Raw genomic sequence first — 24,867 nt, 5'->3', positions numbered from 1 at the left:
TTATCCATTTTTCTTTATCAATTTGTGCTTCTATTTGGACAAAGTAAATTTTGTGAGCTTGGGAAATAAGGTGACAAAATATGATGGAAAAGAGCAAGCAACGTACAAAGTTTTATTGTTTATCCTCAGATATAAGAAAGCAAGGACTGTGAGAAATATATAGGACTTTAGAAATTTTCTGACTGGATTCTCTGTTAGCTATCCTTTACACCCTCTTTTTTATTGTGAATGACTTAATAGAATCCTTAATATGTTAGACATCTCTATGTATACATTTGGTGATAATGAGTAAGATGACAATTGAACAAATTATATCTTGCTTCACATTAGGGAAAATAAAAAAATTTTCTAAACAGAGTAGGTGGTACGTCTTAAAAATTAAGTAAAGCCAATTGTGAATGCCTCAGAATCTAGCAAGGAATGGACCCCAAGCAAAGAAGTACTCCTTGAATTGAAACCTAGTGAGGAATCTTGTAGAAAAGACTCCTGTATTGCACAGAATGAACTAGCTAGCCCCACAAGTTTCTTCTAAATTGAAAAATATCCATTTCAAGTAGAAAGTGATAAGAATTGCTTCCATAAGAGAGTAAGATAAGGGCTGGAGAGGTGGCTCAGTGGTAGAGCGCTTGCCTTGCATGCATGAGGCCCTGGGTTTGATTCCTCAGCACCACATAAGCAGAAAAAAAAAAGCTGGAAATATCGCTGTGGCTCAAATGGTAGAGTGCTAGTCTTGAGCTGAAGAGCTGAGGGACAGCGCCCAGGCCCAGAGTTCAGGCCCCACGACCGGACCAAAAAAAAAAAAAAGAGAGAGAGAATAAGATAAATTCTGTGGTTTGGGTGGGAATTTCAATATGTTAATTGCTTAGTTTATATCAGCATTTCACCAACAAGAATTCTTGTACTTAAGTTGTCAGTTTTCCTTTTTAGGATTTAAATAATTTTAATGGGGTTGTTCCAGTTAAACTATCATTTGGCATAGATCAGCTATATATAACACAGAAGAGATAACTGTAAGCAATACTGATTTATTGGTTTATTTGGTGCGGTCTTAAGGGAGGAATGATACACTACAGTAAAAGTAGCTAGGAACCACAAGTGTCATAGGATTTTGCTATCTCTATAACCCTTGCTCTCAAACTACAAATCTCTAGAGACTACATTGGATCCTGGATAATATAAAATGTGGATTTATGTTCAATGAATCAGCTTACTGAGTGAAATGCCTCTCTCTCTTTGGCAAGAGATTTTTTCCATATAAAATAGAAAGCTTGAGCTCCTACTCCAAATTATCATGATTTTCATATGTCTGGATCTTACATATGGTAAATATACAAGAAAGTATTAGATCTTAGTGTTATAAAGATCTGAACATTAGTATGAGGAATAAAGTGCCTAAATCATACTCATATTATCATCTAGTAATAACTAAAGAGTAAGAAAAATTATAGTCAAATGTCTGTCACTGAATACCTATACCACATCAGTTTCTTTCTTCTTAGGTTCCTTCAACTTTTCCCAAAAGGTAGAAAGAGCAATGAAAAACTTCAAATGATGGTAGTAGGGTATATCTTTGGATAAGGGAAGTTTAGATCAATTTCTTCATATTATGAATCAACAATTTGAGAAGTTAAAATGGCAGTTCAATATTAATATTACATATTAATAATTAGTGATCCTGCCATATACATTCAACCCTAAAAGAGAAACTTTACCCTCAACAGTATACTCATTCCACCAGAGGAAACAGAAGTCATGGCAGCCTCCCTGGAAGCAGAAAATGGAAGAGAAAAACCAGGCTTCAGTGTGTGTGTGTGTGTGTGTGTGTGTGTGTGTGTGTGTGTGTGTGTGTGTGTGTGTGTCTGTATGGGTACATATATGATCTGATGTCATATTTTGAAGGCTCATGAATTACTGTTACTAGCCTCTTTTGAAGATTATTGCTGTGACAGGCGCCTCAGTTACCTGCTTTAATTAAGCAAGGAAATGGACGAATATAATTTTCTATGAAGTTATCAAATGAGGCAAAATAAGAAAGACATGATTAATAATCATTAATCATAACCTCCTAATACCAAAGCATTCCTTTTAATCAGAATTTACCCATCCTGCAGTATAGTACTCAAGTGATGGAGATGCATTTAAAATCTAATTATTTTAAGTAATGTTGCCATAATCAGCATCAGAAATTTTCAGATATGACATTAGTTCTTGATTATCAATTGCCAAGTCTTTACTCTAATTCCATGTTAATAAAATGAATCACCTCCACCCCACCTCCACCCCCTATTGCAGATGGATTATTTTATTCAACATTTACTTGTTTCAGTCTTGGAGCAATGCACAAGGATACAATTGTGGGGAGTGTGGGAAAGATCCCAGGAGACTATACAAACTTACAGCAAATAGTTTGCTTAAACTCATTTGGAATAATATAATTTCATAAATGTGTGTTTGTTAATCTTTGCAATAATTCTCCTCAGTGTTAGCACTCTGTTTACACATTATGAAGCTAAGACTAAGGCAATTACATGCTTAGCCAAATATTATCTACCTAGTAAAAGATACCTACAATCTGTAGCCCAGTCTTTCAGGCTCTTTTCATGCAACTGGTATCTTACATGGAACTTGTTTAGATCAGTATGGTATTGTAGAAAGGAAGGCCAAAATAAGATAAGGAATAGTTCACTAATCATAGTAGACTCTGGGACTGTTCAGTTAGAAGAAACATCTTCATTAGCAAATGATATAATAATCTAGTCTTCTTTAAACATAGTCTGGGTCAATATTTTCTAAAACTTAATTATTCATGTTTCATAATTTCTAAAGATGGTAAAAAATTTAAAGGACATTGATATGCATATGGATATAATGCCATGAATAGTTTTCTCAAAATATAGAAGCAAGTTTGACTCTTTCATTTAGTTACTCATGGAATATGAAAGAAAGATATTTGGCAAGTCCAAAAGGACATGGATTGAAGGTGTTCCAAGTAGAGTCTACTAGAGAAAGAATACTTTTTTTGTGGGGGCTAAAAAACTAGCAAGGGGATGGGATGCTTGTTATTAAAAAAATATAATGTGAAATCATTTTGTTAGAGTCTTAGCATTCATTTAGCCTAATCTCAGTTGACCCTTAGGTGACCAGATTACAAGCTTTTTACTGACATTTTGCAATTTTATCTCAAGAATTATACAGCTATGGGGTACAGAAAAATTGCTGTTAAAGAAAGGACCATATCAGGCCAACCTGATTCCTTTGTTGATAGGATTATGAGACTAGTGGATAAAAGGCTTAGAAGAGGTGTCTTTACTTTGGGTTTTAACAGAGCTTTTGGTTCCACATTTCATGAAGTTTTAATTGAAACACTTGAAATTCCAGGTACAGCTGCCAGAGGAATAAGAAACTATCCTTGTTCAACCCTGACTGAACCACATACGACTTGAAGAATAGAAAATGGCTTTTGCCATTTTATATGGTGTTGCAGTGACTAGTAAAGTGGCCACACTTCATACAGCATTTGAAGAGGGTGAGATTAATGTCACCCATAACTCCCCATCATTCCTGCTAGTAAACAACCCCTTGCAATTTCTATATTTTGTTTTCTTCTCTTGTTTACTGTAGACTTACGGTTTTCTGTTCTAGAAATCTCTATATTATTGGAAGTGACTTTGATACCAGGATAGATTAATGAGCATATCTGCATCAGTTCAACAAAGGTTATGAGAAAATCCTGAAAAAACTACAGGAGATAATCCAAAGAATTCAAAACCAATATTGTTCACATTAAGAGTAGGTCTAGCCACAGGATCATTTAAAGAAATAAGGCCCTATCTTTTTCTTCTTTTCAGATGAAGTCTTGTTGTGTTATCTAGTCTAGCCTGTAACTCCTAGACTTAAGCTGTCCCCCCTGCCTCATCCTCCCAAGTAGCTGGGACTACAGGCACATACTACTACATCTGTCTAGTCCTATCTTTTAAAGGGAAAAATGGAAAATAATTGCTAACTTGAGGCTAAAAATGTTAAGTTCCCACAAAAACAGGAGGGATCTAACCAGTGACAGAGATTTGAAAGAAATCTTCTGTCTGTCTTCTCTTTTAATTCTATACTTTTCAACATGATCTGTAAGAATAGTAGGGGGCAACTTCTTTAAGTAATTCATCAGTTACTCCTAGGCTCTTTTAACTTAAAAGGTTTTCCTGTAGTGGCTCATATAATAAAATCTGGAGATGATTCCAGTCCTTAATGGAGTCTGGACTTTGGCTTTCTTTTTCTTCTTTAGGATTGAACCAGCTACCCTTTGACCCTGCCAACAACAACGAGCCCCTGCAGTTTGGTAGTGCCAGTGGCCCTCTGGTCACAGAAGGCCTCATTGAGAATGGAGGGGAATCAAGCAAGAAAAGAAAGAGAACAAATACTCCTTCAGGTAAGATAGGTGATAATGCACTGTCTTGAGTAGTGCTACAGGGTCAAGATTTTCCTAAACCCTATGAGATGGGTACTGTGCTAGACCTTATAGGAATTGCAGACATGAGAAAAGTCCCCTGCCCTCAGGATGGGATAGAGGGAACCGCATACATGAATAATTGGTAGAGTATAATTAGTGCTATGGCAAATGAGAATAAGGAAAAACTCTAAGAGCAGAAATGAGGGAGAATTTGGTTCAGAATTTGTGGAATGCTTCATCACAGAAGTGATATTTTCAGCTGATCATTGAAGAACTAGTAGATATGAGACAAAAGGAGTTGATTAAAGATCATCGATTTAGTTAGAATAAATTGTATGAATGTCTTTGTATGTACATTTGGCAACCTACATTCACTTTACATCTAACACAGATAATTACATATATTTTCATCTCCCTATCTCCACTTCTGTTCTCCCTGATATATATCATGTCTACATGTCTTTTTTCTTTTTGAGACAAGGTCTCTCTGTATAGCCCAGGTTGGCCTTAAATGTATGATCTTCCTGTCTCTGCCTTCAAAGAGTGCTAAGTTTGGGCCCATATTTTCTTTTATGTCCTTATAATTCTTTCAGAATAACTGGCAAACAGATACTCCTTTAGAACAGCCAAATGAATTGCTAACCTCATCTGTAATCTTCCTCCCATTCCTCATCTCCCACTGGCCTATTCTTATGTGAAATTTCTTCAAAAGGAATAAGAAAACAATAGGAAAATAAGATACTAACTGATATTTGATACTTTTAAACTTTTTCATTTTGTTGCTTGGTTACTTATTTGTAAATAATATACAGAGATTGATGTTTGATTTTGTGGCAAGCCTAATGCACATATTCATATTTTTTGACTGTTTACTTTCATTATTACTTTTTCTTTCAGCTTACACAATAGTATGTTTATATAAATATAACAGCCTATCTGTCTTTTAGATCATAGGACTTTCGGCTTACAAATCAAGATATTAGTTACATACCAGGCTGTATAATGAAAATATAGTTGAACATTGCCTACATGGAACCTTTAAGAAAGGATTGAATTAGGTGCTGGTGGCTCACACCTGTAATCCTAACTACTCAGGAGGCTGAGATCTGAGGATTGTGGTTCGAAGCCAGCCCAGGCAGGAAACTCCACAAAACTCATCTCCAAAAAATTACTCAAAAAATCCAGAAGTGGCACTATGGCTCAAGTGGTAGAGTGCTCGTTTTTGAGCAAAAAAATCTCAGGGACAGTGGACTGGCAAAAAGAAAAAGAAAGAAGTGAGGGGGGAGGTGGCTCAGTAGTAGAGCGCTTCCCTTGCATGCATGAGGCCCTGGGTTCGATTCCTCAGCACCACATAAGCAAAAAGAAAAAAGCCGGAAGTGACACTGTGTCTCAAATGGTAGAGTGCTAGCCTTGAGCTGAAGAGCTGAGGGCCCAGCCCCAGAGTTCAGGCCCCATGACTGGACCCCCCAAAAAAGAAAGAAGTGATTCTTACAGAGCTTTATTGAATGGAACACAGAAAGGCATGGTGATGAATAGATAAGAAATTGGCCTGAGTTCTAACTGATTCATATTCTTTCTCTCTCTCTCTCTCTCTCTCTCTCTTCCTCTCTCTTCCTCCCTCCCTCCCCCCTCTCTCTCTGTCTCCCTACATCTCTCTGTTTTTCCCTCCTTCTCTCCCTCCTCCTGAAGTTAGTTTCTTAATCTAACTTACTTTCTTCAACTATAGAAGTGAACTATGTTAGGAAAATGTTATTACATTATATTAATTATGTTACTAAATGACGTAACATGCTTAACACAGAGTAAGCATTTAATAACATTTTGTTATTATATAATAATATTCTGAACCTCATCTTTTTAAGCATCAGCATATTTCACATTTTAGGTTAATTATTATGGACACAAATTATGTCAGTGTGTGTATATTTATCTGCATTTTAAGTCTTATATATAATCTCCCTTGATAATTTAGGGGCATAATTTCAGTTATTAGTTATTGTGCTCTATTACAGTTTTTAAGGTTTGCTATGGAATGTTATAGGTCTTTACCTCTGTACTACATTGTTTTAGACTTTGGTGCTTTTACAGTTATTGAAGCCATGTTTTATGTGAGTTCTGTTTCCTTTCTGCATTCGTTTCTTATTCTTCTGTGTCCCTTCATGTAGCAACTGTTTTCCTCCTTCTTATTAGTTATGAACATTAAAAACAAAACTGTCTACTAGCCATTACTACTAGCTATTCTGGAGGCTGAGATCTGAAGATCATGGTTTGAAGGCAGCCCAGGCAGGAACATCCATGATACTCTTTTTGTGTGTGTGTTTGTTTTTGTCAGTCAAAGGGCTTGAACTCTGGGCTTAGGTGCTGTCCCTTATCTCTTCAGCTCAAGGCAAGTGCTCTACCACTTTAGCCACAGTGCCACTTTTGGTTTTCAGGTGGTAAATTGGAAATACTCTTATTTCCAATCAGCTGAAGTGGAAGTGGTAGAGTGCCAACATTAAGCAAAAAAGCTAAGGGACAATACCCAAACCCTAAATTCAAGAAAAGTAAAGGGGGGAAGAAACAAGACTCTAGTAGAGCACTTGCAAGCACAGCACCTTGTATATAAAATATATACATCAGCTCTCCTAGTTGGTGTGTCAGTTTAGTATGTTAAGCAAGAGCTAAGTAAATGGTCAATGGAACTTGCAGAAGATATAGGCCATCAACTTTTAAGATACCTTTTTGGCTATTATGAAGCTATTTTTTAAAATCATTTATTAGGTTTTCCCCTGTAATCATAAATGATGTGCTACTTTAGGATAATACCTTATGAACTGTAGTTAACTCATGAGGGTGGAGAAAAGGTACATGTATTAATGTAAATTATGAACTAACTTTAAAGTACTAACGTTTTATTTCTAATTAGGATATTCAGTAAGAACAAAGTTAACTGTTACAGATATAGGATTTTAACAGTAGATTACACTAATCTATAATTAGCCGAATCAATTTGCATTCAAATAATGAATATGCTGAAGTTCTTTAAAAACAGTATGTTCTTTAAAATAGGTGAAATAAGCTCCTGGCAGACCAAATTAACTCCCTTGAAATCTTGTTCACACTATTTGCTTAGTGAACCCTTTCCTTGTATTACACAGGTAATTCCAGCCCAGGTTAAATTACCACTAATTCCAAATTACTGTAGTCCAAATTAATGAGGTTTTACTATATAGGGAGTCCCTTGTAATTGTTCAGCTGGCAATAATGTGGTATTATAAATGGGAAGATTACTTTATAATATTATTTTCTTCTGCCACAGTGTTCTGCCACAAAAGGAAGTGGGTAGGAACTTTTGTCTACTTTTGTTATGATTTCCTGCATCATAGCCAAGAGGCAAGAGAGGGGCAAAAGTTCTTTCAGGAGTTACCAGCCATTTCAGTTCTGAGATGAGATACATGTCCAGCCATTCTTTCATATGACCCCATAACCCCACTGAGTGAAAGCCATCTCTCTCCCTCTCGTTCAATACAAAGAAGAGAAGCTGCAAAGCAATGACAGCTTCAGTTCCTCACTATACATCCCCCATTCTTCCTTTCCCATTCCCCCTACATTGTCCTTTAGGTACAAACTGCTTCTTTCCTTTTGTACTAACCAGTAACCACTGCTATGATTTAGATTTTTGTCCCTCTATGTTGTGTGCTGGAAGCTTAGTCCTCAGTGTGAGGACAATGTTGAGGTATTGGAACCTTTTAAGACACGGCACCCAGGAGAAGGTATTTAGGTCATTAGAGTTTCACCATCATGAGCAGATTAATGCTCATTAATATTGAAAGAGTAGATTAATACTCACAAGAGGAAGTTGTTATAAAAGTGCAAGCCTAGTCTCTTCCCATTCTCTTCCTTCCTTTCATACATGTCCCTTCTTCACGTGGCAAGTTTGCTTTACATTTCTCTGCCATGTTGTGAACCAGTCAGATGGAGATGCCCAAGTTGTTTGGACTTTCAAGCCACAGACAATGAGACAAAACTTTTTTTTTTGTATTAAATATCCAGTCTCAGATACTTTGTTATTGCAACACAAAGTGGACTAGGGCAACCTCCTCATCTCAAAGTCAGCAGGTTTTGTTAGTTCTAAACCACCTTAACCTCCTTGTTTCATTTGATGAAGCAATCTCCCCTTCCTTAGATGCCCTTTACTTTTATCTTCCATGGCAATGTACTATGTAGTTTATTCTTCCTTTTCTCTTTAAAAAATTATCACAGATTTATTTGTTTACAGTTTACATGTACAAAGGAATTTCATCATATTGTTATACATGCATACACTGTACCCAGATCAAATTCACAGGTTCTATCATTCCTCTCATTCGCCTTTCCCTTCTTAAAACAATTTGTACAGTTTTTAATGTTCTATTTTCATGTGTTTATAAGACAGTTCAAACATATTCATTGTCCTTATACTTTTCTTTATCTTCTCTCTTCCTACTGATACCTACCTACAATTTGAAACTTTTTACGTTCATGTCATTCAATTTTAAGGACTAGATTCCACATATGAAAAGATAAATGTGATATTTGTCTTCATAGTCTGGCTTATATATATATATATATATTGGCATGATCTCTAGTTTCGTTCATGTTTCCCCCCTGCAAATGGCACAATTTCGTTCTTTATAACTGAATAATACTTCATTGTGCATATACACCACGTTTTCTTTTTCTTTCATTAGTTAATGAGGACCTAGGTTGATTCTATATTTTGGCTATTCTGAATAGAACTTCAATAAGCATGATTGTGCAGTTATTTTGCTGTATATTGGTTTACATTCTTTTGTATATAAGTCTAGGATCATTTGGTACTTATTTTTTTTTGGGGGGGGTCCGGTAGTGGGGCCTGAACTCTGGACCTGGGCGCTGTCCCTCAGCTCTTCAGCTCAAGGCTAGCACACTACCACTTGAGCCATAGCACAACTTCCGGCTTTTTTTTTCTGCTTATGTGGTGCTGAGGAATCGAACCCAGGGCCTCATGCATGCAAGGCAAGCGCTCTACCACTGAGCCATCTTCCCAGTCTGGTAATTCTTTTTTTAAGGAGCCCCCATACTTATTTCCATAGTGATTGCACTAATTTACATTATTACCAACATTATATAAGGCTCTCTTCCCCTGCATCTTCACCATATATGTATATATATATATGTATATATGTATATATATATACTATATATAATATATATAGTATATATACTATATACTATGTATATAGTAAAAATGTTGTACAGAGGGGTTACAGTTATGTGAGTAGGGTAATGAGTACATTTCATAGCAAACATTGTTAGTTCCTCCTTTGTTTTCCTCCTACCATCACTTCTCTCCCCACCTCCCCAACTCCTCCAGCCCCCCACACTGACATTGTAAACTTTGTTTGCAACATAGTGTCCTGTACATCTCTTGGTCACAATGGGTCAGCCTGCATCCCCATTTAAGCATTGCACAATATCCCTTCTCTCTCCAAATTACAAAAATGTATATACAAGATCCAGAACACAAGCATCAAATCCAGTGAAAACAGGGATTATACCGTGAGGGAAGAAAATACAAAAGAAAAAAGAATCACATACTGCAATGTAAGTTAAAAACACTAGCAAGAAAGAAAAAAACATTTGTGTCCCTGTCTTGGGGTACATTTTGCTTAACATTATCTCATGTGGTCATATGGACATAGCCTTTGACCTTCTCTGCTTGTCCTAGACATGTACTAGTCATTGCAAACAAGGGAAACCATGGGACTTATGTTTCCTTGGGCCTGGCTTACTTCACTTAATATAATTTTTTCCAAGCCTTTCCATTTTCTGACAAATGAGGCAATGTCATTCTTTCTGATGGAGGCATAGAATTCCATTGTGTATATATACCACATTTTCTTGATCCATTCATCTACTGAGGGGCATTGGTGTTGATTCCATATCTTAGCTATGGTAAATAATGCTGCGATAAATATGCTTGTGCTGGTAGCTTTGGTATGACGTTGTTTGTGATTGGTGGGGTAAACGCCCAAAAGTGATATTGTTAGGTCATAAGGGAGCTCTGTGTGGAGTCTTTTGAGGAACCTCCATACTGCTTTCCAGAGTGGTTGAATAAGTTTACACTCCCACCAACAATGCAATAGGGTTCACTTTTGGCCATATCCCCTCCAGCACCTGTTGTTACTGATTTCTTGATTATAGCCATTCTAACTGGGGTGAGGTGAAATCTCAATGTTGTCTTGATTTGCATTTCTTTTATGGCTAGAGAGGTTGAGCATTTCTTCATGTGTCTATTGGCCATTCTTTTTTTTTTTTTGTCAGTCGTGGGGCTTGAACTCTGGGCCTGGGCGCTGTCCCTCAGCTCTTCAGCTCAAGGCGAGCGCTCTACCACTTGAGCTACAGCACCACTTCTGGTTTTCTGGTGGTTTATTGGAGATAGGAGTCTCACGGTCTCTCCTGCCCGGGCTGGCTTTGAACCGCGATCCTCAGATCTCAGCCTCCTGAGTAGCTAGGATTACAGGCGTGAGCCACCAGCGCCCGGCTATTGGCCATTCTTATTTCTTCTTCAGACAAGTTTCTCTTTAAGTCTTTAGCTTATTTATTAATCAAGCAGTTGTTTGAGGATTTGTTGTTGGGGGATTTAGTTTTTTGAGTTCTAAGTATAGTTTAGATATGAGACCCTTGTCCATTGTATGGCTAGCGAAGATCTTCTCCCAATCTGTGGGCTTTCTATTGATCTTGCTAGCTATATCCTTTGCCTTGCAGAAGCTCTCCAGTTTCATGAAATTCCATTTTTCCTACCTTTCTTTGATTTGTTGTGCTTCTGGGTCTCTATTAAGAAAATTTCTGCCAGTGCCAAGGAGCCCTAGAGTTTCTCCTATTCCTTCCTGTAGTGTTTTCATGGAGTCTGCTTTTATTTTGTGGTCTTTGATCCATTTGGAGTTGATTCTGGTGCAGGGTGATATATTCACATCTAGTTTTAGTTTTCTACAAGTGTTTAACCAATTTTGCCAGCACCATTTACTGAAAACGCTGTTTTTCTTCCATTCTATATCTTTAGCTCCCTAGTCAAAAATTAGGTGACTATAGGTCTTTGGGTTCATTTCTGGGTCTTCAGTCCTATTCCATTAGTCCTCAGGTCTGTTCTTGTGCCAGTACCAAGCTGTTTTGATGACTATGGCTTTGTAGTAGAGTTTGAAATTTGGAATTGATATTCCTCCAGCACTGTTCTTTCTACTAAGGATTGTTTTTACTATTGAGGGTCTTTTCTTGCTCATTTTGGATTTTGTTATTGCTTCTTCTATTTCATTGAAGAATGAGGTTAGGATATTGACAGGTATCGCATTGAATTTGTAGATAGCCTTTGGCAGCATTGCCATTTTCACGATGTTAATACTCCCAATCCAGGAGCATGGGAGGTTTTTCTGCTTGCTTAGATCTGCTTTAATTTCCTTTTTCAGGTTTTTAAATTTTTCATCCTAGAGGTCCTTCACCTCTTTTGTTAACTCCTAAATATTTTATTTTTTGTGGGGCTTTACAAAAGGGGTTGCTTTTCTAATTTCAATGTTCTTCTCATTATTGTCATACAGGAAAGTCATTGATTTCTGAGGGTTAATTTTATACCCTGCTACTTTGCCAAAGTTTCTGATCAGCTCAAGTAACTTGGCAGTGGAGTCGGTGGGGATTCTTTAAATATAAGATCATGCCATCTGCAAAGAGGGAGAGTTTTACTTCATCTTTCCCCATTTGGATCTCCTTTATGTCGGCATTTTGTCTTATTGCTCTAGCTAGGCATTCTAATACTAGATTGAAGAGGAGTGGAGAGAGTGGACATCCATGTCTTGTTCCTGAATTTAGAGGAAAGGGCTTTAACTTTTCACCATTAAGTATAATGCTGGCTGTAAGTTTGTCATATACAGCCTTTATTATATTGAGAATTATTCCATGGATTCCTAGTTTTTTCCAGAGCTTTCATCATAAAGGAGTGTTGGATCTTGTCAAATGCTTTTTCTGCAAAAATTGAGAAAATAATGTGGTTCTTATCCATGCTCTTGTTGATGTGATGAATTATATTAATTGTTTTGCATATATCGAACCAGCTTTGCATTCCTTAAATGAATCCTGTTTGATCGTGGTGTATGATTTCTTTGATGAGTTGTTGAAGTTGATTGGCCAAGATTTTGTTGAAAAGTTTTGCATTGATACTCATCAAAGAATTCACTAGCATTTCTTGCTCATTGTTTTCTTCATGGTATCCATTCTGACTGAGCTGAGATGGAATCTCAATGTTTTGATTTGCATTTCCTTTATGGCTAAGAATGTTGGACTTGTCTTCATGATTTTATTGGCCATTTGACTTCTGTTGAAACTGTCTATTCAGTTTATTTGCTCATTTTTTTTTAAAATTTTTTTGGGAGGGGATCTGGTTTTGGGGCCTGAACTCTCGGCCTGGGCACTGTCCCTCAGCTCTTCAGCTCAAAGCTAGCACTCTACCACTTGAGCCACAGCACCACTTCTGGCTTTTTTTTTTCTGCTTATGTGGTGCTGAGGAATCGAACCCAGGGTCTCAGGCATGCAAGGCAAGCGCTCTACCACTGAGCCAACTTCCCAGTCCCTGGAATTGTTTTTTATATAGAATGAGAGATAGAAGTATTGTTTCAGTCTCCTACACGTGGATATCCAGTTTTCCCAACCCCATTTGTTAAAATATAATCTTTCCTTCACCATATGTTTTTGGTGTCTTTGTCACAAATCAGGTAGCTATAGATGTGTGGGCTTGTTGCTTATTTTCTATTCTTCCATTTATTTACATATCTGTCATGCACTTCCTTATAGTTTTTGTTACTATGGCTCTGTGTTATAACTTAAGCCATTTATTCTACTACCTCTATCATTGCTTAGAATTTTGCTTAGGATTGATTGGGCTATGCAAGGTCTTTTGTTCTTCCAAATGAATGTTTCCATTTCCATGAAGAATGATAATGGACTTTTGATGGGGATGTCACTTGAGTCTGTAGATTACCTTTGGTGGTATAGCCACTTTCACAATATTTAATTCTCCTGACCCATGATCATGGGAGATCTATCTTCTACTGAGTTATTCCATTTGTTTCTTCAACATTTTATAGTTTTCATTGTAGAAATATTTCTTTAGGTTTATTTTTAGGTTATTATGAAAACAGGATGGTTTTTCTATGTTAGCCTGCTCATTATTATGTCTCCAATGCATAGTTTTAAGGAACGTGATGGTGCTAAAAAAAAAAGTATCAGCTATCTGAAGGAATGGTCAACTAACTAGGAATAGTTATCCTACAAAAATGAACATCTAGATGTGGATATAATCATATTTCCGTTGTTATTTCTGTTTATGCTGTTGAAATACATGTTAGCAACTAAATAACTGATTCTGTGCTAGAGATAGAGCTGAGGAGTAAAGTACCTGTTTCATATGTGTGAGACCCCAGTTTCTTCCCCCAGTACCAGAAAAGAATTAAATACCTCCTGTCCGATCTAAGCAGCATTGCTAAAGTTAATGTGAATAATTTATAGCTTACAATACAAAGAGCTTAAGCCATTTCCCATATGCAGTAATGATTGAAACCCAAGCATTCAATGTCTCCAGGAAGACTCTTCAGTTCAATAACAATTTGCAGTGGGGGAGTGGTTCTTTCTCTTAAAGTATTTTTATATCCACTGCATTTTATAGATGAATTACTAATCACCAGAGAAGAGAGATCAGTTTTGCTAAGATGGACTACCATCACTAGGAATAGTAATTAGTGTACCAACTTCTAAATGTTTTTTCATGTTTGTTTTGTTTTGTTTTGTTTTGTTTGTCAGTCGTGGGGCCTGAACTCTGGGCCTGAGCAGTGCCCCTCAGCTCTTCAGCTCAAGGCTAGTGCTCTACCATTTGAGCCACTGCGCCCCTTCCAACCTTTTCTGCTTATATGGTGCTGAGGAATTGAACCCAGGGCCTCATGCATGGAAGGCAAGCACTCTACCACTGAGCTACCTTCCCAGCCCAAGTGAACCAACTTCTAGAAAGTATATAATCTTGATCATAAACTTCTTGGCTTGGTTCTTAATGTTTTCCTTTAGTTTTTTTGGAAATCAAAAGAAGACTAAGAAGACTCAGCAATATAAAGATAGTGAAAAGTTCTAACAATACAAATACTAAAAAGACAGCAGAAAGAGTGCTATAGACCAGCAAGAAATGGTTTGGTCAGATATAAGGAAGAACCACACTGGAATGGGCTATTTGAAAATTTGTTTAATCTCCTTTGGAAAGGAAATGAAAGTGAGATGTGCACTCATCTGCTTGGGAGTGTTTTTGTTTCCTTTCTTATCTAGAAGAAGGGCAATGAGACAGGAAACTTTTTGATGAAACTTATAGCCTTTGATTTACCTCAGATTGACAGGGCTGAGACTTTTATTTCACGTGTACTTTGAAGTCCTCAAATGAAAGCATTGATTGTTTTTAAAGGGAGAAAATGCCACCATTTTATATTTTGGTGTGTGGTATTTCTAGCATGTCAGTTGAATTATTATTTTGCCAAAGGCAAGAAGAGTCTATTGTTCCTTCAGATGGAATTAAAATATGAAAAAGAGTAGACTAATAGCCCTGCTCACTTTCTTTATTCCTTTGGACATTTTATCTGATTACAGTTTCAAGAAATAAAACTATTATCTTGATAACTAAAGGATCAAAAAAGTAAGCATTTTTTTCTTTCTCAGGTCTAATGGAAAGTCAATATGAACTTTTTCATCTTCAAGGACATTCTGGGGGGAGAGGAGACTGAAGGTAGTCCAAAAGAGGCAGGATAGAAAAATACAAATATATCTCTCTTAATTTACCCTGAGCATCAGAATCGCATTGGAATGATTCTGTGAGTTCACTGTACTAAAGTTTTATCAGATATGAAGTGTACACTAGTCTTCTTACGTTGGTGGTTCAACATCTATTCATCCATAGTATTTTAGAATTTTAGGCAGTGTTTTCTAACTCCATCATTTGGATGATTATATAGTCTTTTAGTAATAACTACTTCCTATTTTTCTAGCAAATTACCCATTTGACGTTAAACAAATCCTTTCTCTAGTCTGAGTTCCTTCATTACAAACTGACTAGGATTATAACATGTAATTAATTCATTTTTACTGAGGAAAGTTCATATATAACTCTAATTGCCAAATTCCCACCATGCTAATAGCATCACATGATTTAAAGCATGCTAGCCAAGTGGATATGAGTTGCCATATCTGCTATGGCAGGCATGTAAGTGAAGAATCTTTCATCATCAGAGAGGAAAGAAGTTTGAGACTAAGAAACACCTATGAAGGAATTGCTTCTGTGGGCCTGCACTCAGACAGCTTAGCAAATAAAAAAAACTCTTGGAACAAGTGCTTACTTAGCATAGAACATCTTATGTTTCCCATCCCAACTAACCCTTAAAGCTACTACATCTAATGAAGAAAGCATTTATAATATTTTTGTTTGTCAATTTAAACTAGATCGCATAATTTTGTCTAGATAATCTCTTTCAATTCCTTGATGTTTAGGCAGGCTCATTTGAAAAAAATCAGCTTCAGTTCAGTAAAATTAAATTTCAAATTAAGAAGATTCTTAAATTTTAATAGATTTTTTTTTGCCTGCTAGCTTAGTAGTTAAGGCATTTTTTTTCTTGTACCTCAGGTCTGTAAGAACTTCTTTGGACTCAAAAAGAGAAAGACACATACGCAGGCATGTAATGAACATATACAGAAGGCTATGGCTATGGGTATGAATTTGCCACTTGTTAATCTTTTGACCCTGTGTAAAGCACAGAAGCCATTTGTAAGCCTCAGTTTCTATATCTGTTTAATAGGGAGGTACATTTTTGAAACCATTAGACTTTATGATTGCTGCTGCTGTTTATGAAGGTGTGATAGCCTGAAGTAGCTATAATGTTTTTCTCCTTCCAGTTAAAAATCAAATCAAGGGGGAAAAACAGAAACCTTTATAGAATAAAATATGACATCAGCCTTATTATACATAAAAAAAGAACAGTAGGACAAGCCTTGAGCCGAAGGCCAATGAAAGCTACAGCCATCTTCAGCTCCAAAGCTATACCTTGGTATCTATCCCATAGGGAATGTGGGTCTACAAAACAGACCATTTTCCCTGGCATTGTCATTGAGATTAAGAACCTTTGGCAGCTAGAAATTAATAGTAAAATGGTCCTTCAGTCCTGCCTCTAGAACACAGTGTCCATGCCCTAACTTATGCTGATTTTGCAAGAAAAAGAGGGCCATCTCAGCTGTAGGGCATTCAGACCTGAGAGCTAGAATGTATAAGTTATGCCATGAAGCAGCACTTATTTTCATTCTAACCTTCCAATCAGATAAGTCAATCCTCCTCCTGTGCCAAGGGGCCAAACCAAGAAGATTTACCACTTTCAGTCCCTCTTCATAAAAAGAATTGAAGTTTTCTCCTCCCCATGAGATGATAAAAAAAAAGTGAGAAAACAATTACCAACATTACTGGTTTGTTTTTCAAGATTAACCTCACTTTTGAATTTTCAAAGTTCTATGCTTAGGATATTTTTTGGTAGTGCTAGGGATGGAATTTTCACAAAGAAGGCAAGTGTTCTATCACTGAACTATCCCCCAGACCTTGTTTTTTGGGGGCAAGAGTTGCTGTGTAGCCCAGGTTGATCTCAGATTTATAATTCTCCTGCCTAATCCTCCAAAATGTGAGGAAGTATGAACCTTCACTCTTGACAAAGAATTTTCTTCTTGTCAGTACAGGAAATTGAACTCACAACATTGTGCTTGCTAAGCAACCTGTCTACTAATAGAGACACACTACTAATCCTCTTTTGCTTTAAAAAAAATACTATCTTTACAGCAGTTGTACAAAGGAGTTGCCATTTAACAAAACAGTTTATGCATACAATATATCTTGACCATTGTCACCCCTTTCAACATTCCACCCATCCCTCCACTATCTACCCCTTCCCTCACACTTCTTAATTTTGTAGGATATACATCGAATTCTTGTCTTCATTTCCCCCTCCTTTCCTCTTCATTTGTCTACCCCTTTCACCTTGACCTCACCCCACCCGGTTTGAGTGCATCCTTCTTTTTTTGCTGTATTGTTGAATTTTCATTTTGGCTTTCTAAGGAATTACATTATTTGATATGTAGGAGGAGGGTCGGGAGGGAAAATTCTTGGAGAAAACAAGAGAACAGTTGACACAGTTCAAAAAGAAATATACTCATTACTTGACCTATAACTGTAACCCCTCAGTACCATCACATTTACAGTAAAGCATTTTTTAATTAAGATAAAATAAAAAGGAATTATACTATTTGAGATCACCCTTGAATCTACCATATTTCTAAATATGTTTGTATACACTTACCACTCAATGTGTTTACTTATGAGTTTGTAAGCTAAATCTAGCTTCCAAATACAAGAAAAAATATGGATCCTTTTCTTTTTGAAATAGAGTCTCACAATTTTGTGTGGCTCGTCTTAGACCACAGTTTTCCTACATTCTGGGATCACAGGAATGAGCCATTATGTCCAGCTTGGTTTTGTCTTGTTTTTATATTAAAATTTTCTGCATTTTTATTAGTACATATCAGTTGCACAGTTATGTAGGAGGATGTGATCTGGTCTCATTAGCTTTTGTCCATGTTGGCCTCAGCTTTAATCCTCCTGTATTTGCCTCCCAAGTAAATGAGAATATAAGTATGTACCACCACAGCTGACTTTGTAATTTTTTAATTTATGGGAAAACTGATTATAACAGACTAGCGTGTTGATATAAATAAGGTTGGACTACTGTTGTACAGATGTGTTATATTTAGATTTTCTCAGTTTATAAAATCAAGACAGATTCTAGAAGAAATCCATCTAATGTAGTCTCAAAGCAGTACCTCACAGTAATGACATTTCACTTTTATGAATTTTCTCAAATGCAGACTACTTTCACTATCTTTTCAGAATGGATATTCACAAGTTAGTGGAAATTCTACAAGTCTTCCTTACTCCTCCAATAGGTCAATTAAAATCCTTTATATGTTTTATTAAGAGCCAGTTATTATGAAGAACCTAATGTGTTCCAAGCATTTAAAATTTTTTTTTTGGTCGATCGTGGGGCTTGAACTCTGGGCTTGGGCACTGTCCCTGTGCTCTTCAGCTCAAGGTGAGCACTCTACCATTTGAGTCACAGCACCACTTCCGGTTTTCGAGTGGTTTATTGGAGATAAGAGTCTCACGGACTTTCCTGCCCGGGCTGGCTTTGAACCGTGATCCTCAGATCTCAGCCTCCTGAGTAGATAGGATTACAGGCTGAGCCACCAGCACTCGGCGCATTTTAAATGTATGAACTTACAACCCCATGAGATAAATGTTCACAATTTAAAAATAAGGAAATTTAAACCTAAAGAAGTTTAGTAATTTGTCCTAATAGTACATAGAGGAAGTGAAATTCAAACCCAAGCAATGTATCTTCCAAATGAGTGTCAGTATTATTTAAGACTACCTCAAATAATTCTAATAGGAAGCCAGCCTTGAAAACCAATGCAGCTAATACCCATGATCCATCAGGCTACTTAGATATACTTAGACTATTGTCCTTCAGAATACTAGATACCTGTTGTATTTCATGGCATATATGTAGCCTATTAAGAACTGAAATGAGGGCTGGGAAGGTGGCTCAGTGGTAGAGCGCTTGCCTTGCATGCATGAGGCCCTGGGTTCGATTCCTCAGCACCACATAAGCAAAAAGAAAAAAAGCCAGAAGTGGTGCTGTGGCTCAAGTGGTAGAGCGCTAGCCTTGAGCTGAAGAGCTGAGGGACAGCACCCAGGCCCAGAGTTCAGGCCCCACGACCGGACCCAAAAAAAAAAAAAAAACACAAAGAACTGAAATGAGTCAAGTACTAGTGACTCATGCCTGTAATCCTAGCTACTTGGGAAGCTGAAATTAGGAGGATTGCTATTGAAGGCCAGCCCAGGGTAAAAGTACATGGCACCCATTCTGAACTCACAGCTGTGTGTAGTAGTATGCCCTGTCATTTCAGCAAGATCAAAGTTCTAGCTGGTGCCCAGGCAGAAAACTCCACAAAACTCCAAAACTCAGTAAGAGGAGCTGGATATGGTGCCATATGTCTATCATGCCAGCTACAGTGGAAAACCTAAAATGGACAGCCTGCATAAAAACAAGACATTGTGTCAAAAATGGCCAGTGGTACAAAATGGGGGAAAGGACAGGAGCTAGAGACTTGGCTCAGCAGTAGAAAACCAGTAGCAAGTGTGAAGCCCTGAATAAAAAGCCCCAAAACTACCAGAAAAATAAAAAAGAACTCAAGTGATTGAAGAGACTGGGAAGCACTAGACCAAAAGATGGAAATGACTGTGTAAATGTTGACCTCTCTAAGTATCTTAGCACAGAACAAAGAGACTAACTTATTTACAATTTTTCTTTCTTTGTTCTATTTCCTGATATCCATTTATTATCTGTTGCAACAAAAATCTATGAAGATGAAATTCCTTGTGGTTGTGATCAGGGAGACAGTCTTGATTGTTTTTCTAATCTTCAATTTCCTCAATAATATGAACTATTCAATTTAAAGTATCTAGGTTATAGTACTTCATACTGAGCAATTTCTTGTGTAATAGAATTAATTTTGAACTGTTCTGCATATTCGACATTTGAATTTTAAGCAAAAGCAACTTTCATGTGCTAGCTGTTTTGTAGAATGTGGTGAGGGTTGAAGAGAGTTGTGCACAGACCACTGGAGATGTGCTCAACTACAGAAATGGGTGTATTAACTGCAGCAAGAGGAGTAGAATATAGCAGGTTGACATTCTCAAAGCAGTCATTTCCTTACTATTTGCTTCAATCACAACAGTAACATCAACGGCAGCTTTTATTAAATATTAATTGTATGCCAGCCATTTGATGGTATGACCAAGTGCTTTACATATATAGCCCCAAGGACCTTTCCCAACTCTATAGGGTAGATATCATGTCCTTCTTTGTTGATAGATTTCTTAAAAAATAAACACAAAAAATTGAGGCTTGGACAACATGAATGTTCCCCAGGCTACAACCATTCAGTCATATAATAAGACTCGAGAGGAGAACAGAGGAACAGATGTTAAGAGCACATGTTCAGACCTTGCTCAGATCTTAACCATTTTATAACAGCCCTTTGAACCTCAGTTTCCTTACCACTAAAACAGACACAATACCAAATATATGCAGATGTTTTAGTATTCAGTGAGAAAATAAATAGTGTTTAGTATCAGGTGTCCTTTTGCTCAATTAATATTAAGTAGTGAGGCATTGTGGTAGGCATTAAGCTAAGTCAGACACTCACTCCAACCTTATGACACAGTCTAATAAGAAAGATCATTCTTAAGCAGATAATTATACAAATAATTATTTGCAATTATGATGAGTGCTATAAAAGAATGACTATTCATTGTGAATACTCAGTAAATAAGAGCAGGTATTTACTGAATGGCTATTATGTGCTGAGAATTGTACCAGGAAGAGAATTTGAGTACAAGTTTAGTACTAACAGAGAGAGTGAAGGCATTTTTATGGAATTCTATGTCAGATTAGAGTGCAGATAATAACATTTGCTTTCCTATGGTCAATTAAGGAAATGTTGAGAGGAGGCAGGATAATTTCTGAAGATTGGAAAGTGGGGCAATCAAATAAAGTGTCCCTTCTTTTCCCCAGGTTAGCTCCTGGAGATCATATAAGTCTTGTAATATGAGAGATATTCCTAGGAGATGGCCCTGGCAGATATTTTCAGGGGCTTTTCTGACCAATCAGAGGGACAAAGTTTTCCCTCTGTGATGAAGGCTTCAAGCTTAGTTTGTATCAGAATTTAGCACAAAGTCTGAACAGGTAACAAGTCAAAACTCCATACAGTTTTTAAGATTTCGATTTAAATATCTCATATAAATTCAATGGTTCTACTGGCAAGCTATTTTCTAATCTGGCCTTTTTTATTCTCCTCCATAATTACTCTGATCTAGGAAGAACAGCCTGAGAAACATTGACTAATGTGTCCTGAATTATCTCAGCAGGGTAACCAAAAGATTTCAGCTTTTTAAAATTTTGTGCCAGGTCTCAGTTAAGCAGCTCTTACCACATTAGATATGTGTAGAGAGGACGACAGATCATCCATGCTGGGACTTGCCATCAACTAAGACTGCTATCCCTCGCTGTGGAGTGCCACTCTGTGCCATAGCCTATAGAGAGGGAGGTACCTTTCACTTTGTGCTCTATTGTCAAACAGCCAGTTGGTTGATTGGAAAGCTTTGTGTTAGAACTCAGACTGCTCAGAAGTGTTTTCTGCCTTGATTGGATTGAGTCAAGTAAGGGGAGCCAAGGAACTTGATTCTTTGCCTTCTCCCTGAGCCCCTAGTTGATTAGGTCAAGTGTGGTTAGGACTTGACATACCAATAGGTAAATGTCTATTTACCATAATCGTGAAGAAGGTCATATTAGTATTCTCAGGTTGTGAATCCTCAAATACAATCAATCATGGATAAAAAATATTGGGAACAATTGTGGCTGTACCAAACATGAAGAGAATTTTATTCCTTATTATTCCACAAATAATACAGAATAATAACCATTTACCTAGCATTTATGTTGTATTGATCACTACGGAGACATTTAAAGAATTTTGGAGATACGTATATGTTATATGCTAATACTACCATTTTATATAAGGGACTAATGTATCTACAGAATTTGGTATCCATGGGGTTCCTGGAAATAATCCCTTGGCAGAAACTAAGAGAGGATAGTACTGTCATTTATAACCTAATGCAGCTCATAAAAGATTAGACAAACAGTAAGCTCCTCAAATTCAGCTTTTTTTGGGGGGAGGGTATCTGGTTGTGGGGCCTGAACTCTGGGCTTGGGCACTGCCCCTCAGCTCTTCAGCTCAAGGCTAGCGCTCTACCACTTGAGCCACAGCGCTACTTCCAGCTTTTTTCTTTTTGCTTATGTGGTGCTGAGGAATCGAACCCAGGGCCTCAGGCATGCAAGGCAAGCGCTCTACCACTGAGCCACCTTCCCAGCCCTCAAATTCAGCTTTGTAGTGATAAGTCCTATGTATATTGCACTCTTGCTTTCTAAGGTTTCTACAGAAGGTGATCTTTACTTCCAGAGGGCAGTGTAAGCAAAGTGGGTTTTGTTGTTGTAGTTGTTGTTGTTGTTTTATTTCATGAATTAAAATAGACAAAGCTAGAGCTGGTAGTTAGTAACTCTTTAAATGGTCCTGACAAGTGAAATATGGGCCTCAATCAGTGTATGAGAGTAGGGATGGAAAAGAGGGGGATAGATACAAGAATCTTAATGGACTGTTAAGGTGTGCAAATTCAGAAAACCTAGAAATGAAAAAATTATTAAGTGACATAGCTCAGCTATTTACCTTTCAGTTGATATAATAATTATTGTACTTTTACAGGTCATTCAGCTTTGATACAAGCCTGAATGGCTTGCCAGGATCCCAACCTAGTTTAGGTAGAGAGGAGCCAGAACTCAGAACCCCTTCTAGTACAATTCTCTTTCCACTAAAGCATGTGGTCCCCCAAATCCAATTTTTAAAATTTCAATGTATATACTTTATATATAAATACTTTTAAATTATCATACATGTTATATATATATGTATATATATAAAGAATTTTATATACAGAGAGAGAGAGAAAGTATGCATTTTTGCAAACAGCACACTCATGTCACCAGTACCTGAAGCAAGACACAGATCATTTCAGGTATCACAAAAGACTTATGTCTTCTTTTTTTTTCTTTTTCTTTTTTTTTGCCAGTCCTGGGGCTTGAACTCAGGTCCTTGAGCTTTGCTCAAGGCTAGCACTCTACCACTTGAGCTACAGTGCCTCTTCCGGCTTTTTCTACTTATGTGGTGCTGAGGAATCAAACCCAGGGCCTCATGCATGGAAAGCAAGCGCTCTACCACTTAGCCACCTTCCCAGCCCCACAAAAGACTTCTGTGACCATTTTGGTTATGTCTCCACAACTTTTACCCTGAATTCATTTGTCTTTTGTAATCTTCTATCATCATTATTATTTTCATCATTTCCAAGACTGAATCTCACAATATGGATTATATTGGCTTCAAACTTAGGATTTTCCTGCATCAACCACTTGAATTGTGAGATTACAGGAGTGAACCACCTCACCAGTCTCATCTCCATCTTTCTAGAAACTGCCTGATATGCCATGTCAGAGATTGGGAAACTTACTACTGGGATCCTTAATGATTCTTTGTACTAGTGAGCACATTAAAATACAGTCCTAGAAGCAAGATTACAGGATTGCAGTGTAGGGGACTTGTACATTATAATGACTAATATTATCATGACTTACACAAATGCTTCACCATGTTACATTCTCAAGGATGGTGTTTGAGAGGGTCATTTCTGTCTTCTTGCCAGCAGACACTGTCACCAGTCCTATGAAATTTTGCCAGTTTGATAGATCAGATATGACAGCTCGTTATCACTTTAATTTATTTGTACTTCTCATGAATAGTAAATTTAAGCACATTTTCAAGTGTTCATTAGTCTTTTGTGTTTCTTCTATCATTTATTTGTCACATTCTTTGCCTATTTTTCTTTTTTATTGTTTTTAATTTAGAGACTTGTGAGAGTTCTATGTCATAGAAATCAATGCTTCTTCCAATGTTTTCTTATGTAGTTTGTTGTTGTATATGCTGTATTCTTTCACAGAAAGTCTGCTTTATAAAGTTATTTCCTCCTATGTGGGTGCTGATGGCTCATGCCTATAAATCTAGCTACTCAAGAGGCTGAGATCCTGACAATGGTGGTTTATGGCAAGCCCTTGCAGGGAAATCTGCAAGAATCCATCTCCAAAGTCAACAGGAAAAACAGCTAGAATGGGAAGTGTGCCTCAAGTGGTAGAGCACCAGCTGAGTAAGCAAACCAGCCAAGCAAGCAAGAAATCCTATCTCCTCAGGAGGATGAGATATGATGCTGGTGGTTCAGAGCAAGCCCAGGCAGGAAACTTTGTGAAACTCTTATCTCTAACCCCCCAAAAGCCAGAAATGGAGCTGTGCTTCAAGTGGTAGAGAGCCAGCTTAGAGCAATAGAGCTCAGGGACAGCGCCAAGGACTGGAGTTTAAGCCCCAGTACTGACACACAAAAAAGTTATTTCCCTTTTTTCCCTTGTCATATCTACAAGCACAGAAAACCACATATGGATGTTTTCAAACAAAATTAGTATTGTATGCTTTATTGTATTGACTCAAACAATACAAGGGTATATGTTGAATCATATTTTCTGTATTGTAGACTTGAAAAATCTAGTCACCCATCCTGTAATAACTGGGAGCAAAATTCTTGTTCTCCAGGTGGCCTT

The 24,867-nt window shown here is 37.2% G+C and overlaps 1 protein-coding gene across 4 annotated transcripts in view; it reads left to right on the top strand.

Annotated features, from left to right (window-relative positions):
- Nucleotides 1-24,867, top strand: part of Enox2 (ecto-NOX disulfide-thiol exchanger 2) — a 331,459-nt gene that overhangs the window by 138,940 nt on the left and 167,652 nt on the right. The window contains exons 3-4 of one of the 4 annotated variants that reach the window (XM_042682454.1): nucleotides 3,379-3,526; nucleotides 4,280-4,423. The exons of 2 other annotated variants lie outside the window; for them this stretch is intronic. In XM_042682454.1, the coding sequence (XP_042538388.1) occupies nucleotides 3,454-3,526; nucleotides 4,280-4,423 (217 nt within the window). In that variant the 5' untranslated portion in view covers nucleotides 3,379-3,453. The remainder of the gene's footprint in view (nucleotides 1-3,378; nucleotides 3,527-4,279; nucleotides 4,424-24,867) is intronic. One more of the 4 variants, XM_042682457.1, reaches the window with a different exon arrangement.

This window comes from Dipodomys spectabilis, unplaced genomic scaffold (assembly GCF_019054845.1).
Source record: "Dipodomys spectabilis isolate Male_0828 unplaced genomic scaffold, ASM1905484v1 ptg000071l, whole genome shotgun sequence".
Classification (NCBI taxonomy): Eukaryota; Metazoa; Chordata; class Mammalia; order Rodentia; family Heteromyidae; genus Dipodomys; species Dipodomys spectabilis.
Note: the sequence above shows the minus strand (reverse complement) of the source record. Positions and strands in the feature narration are given on the sequence as shown.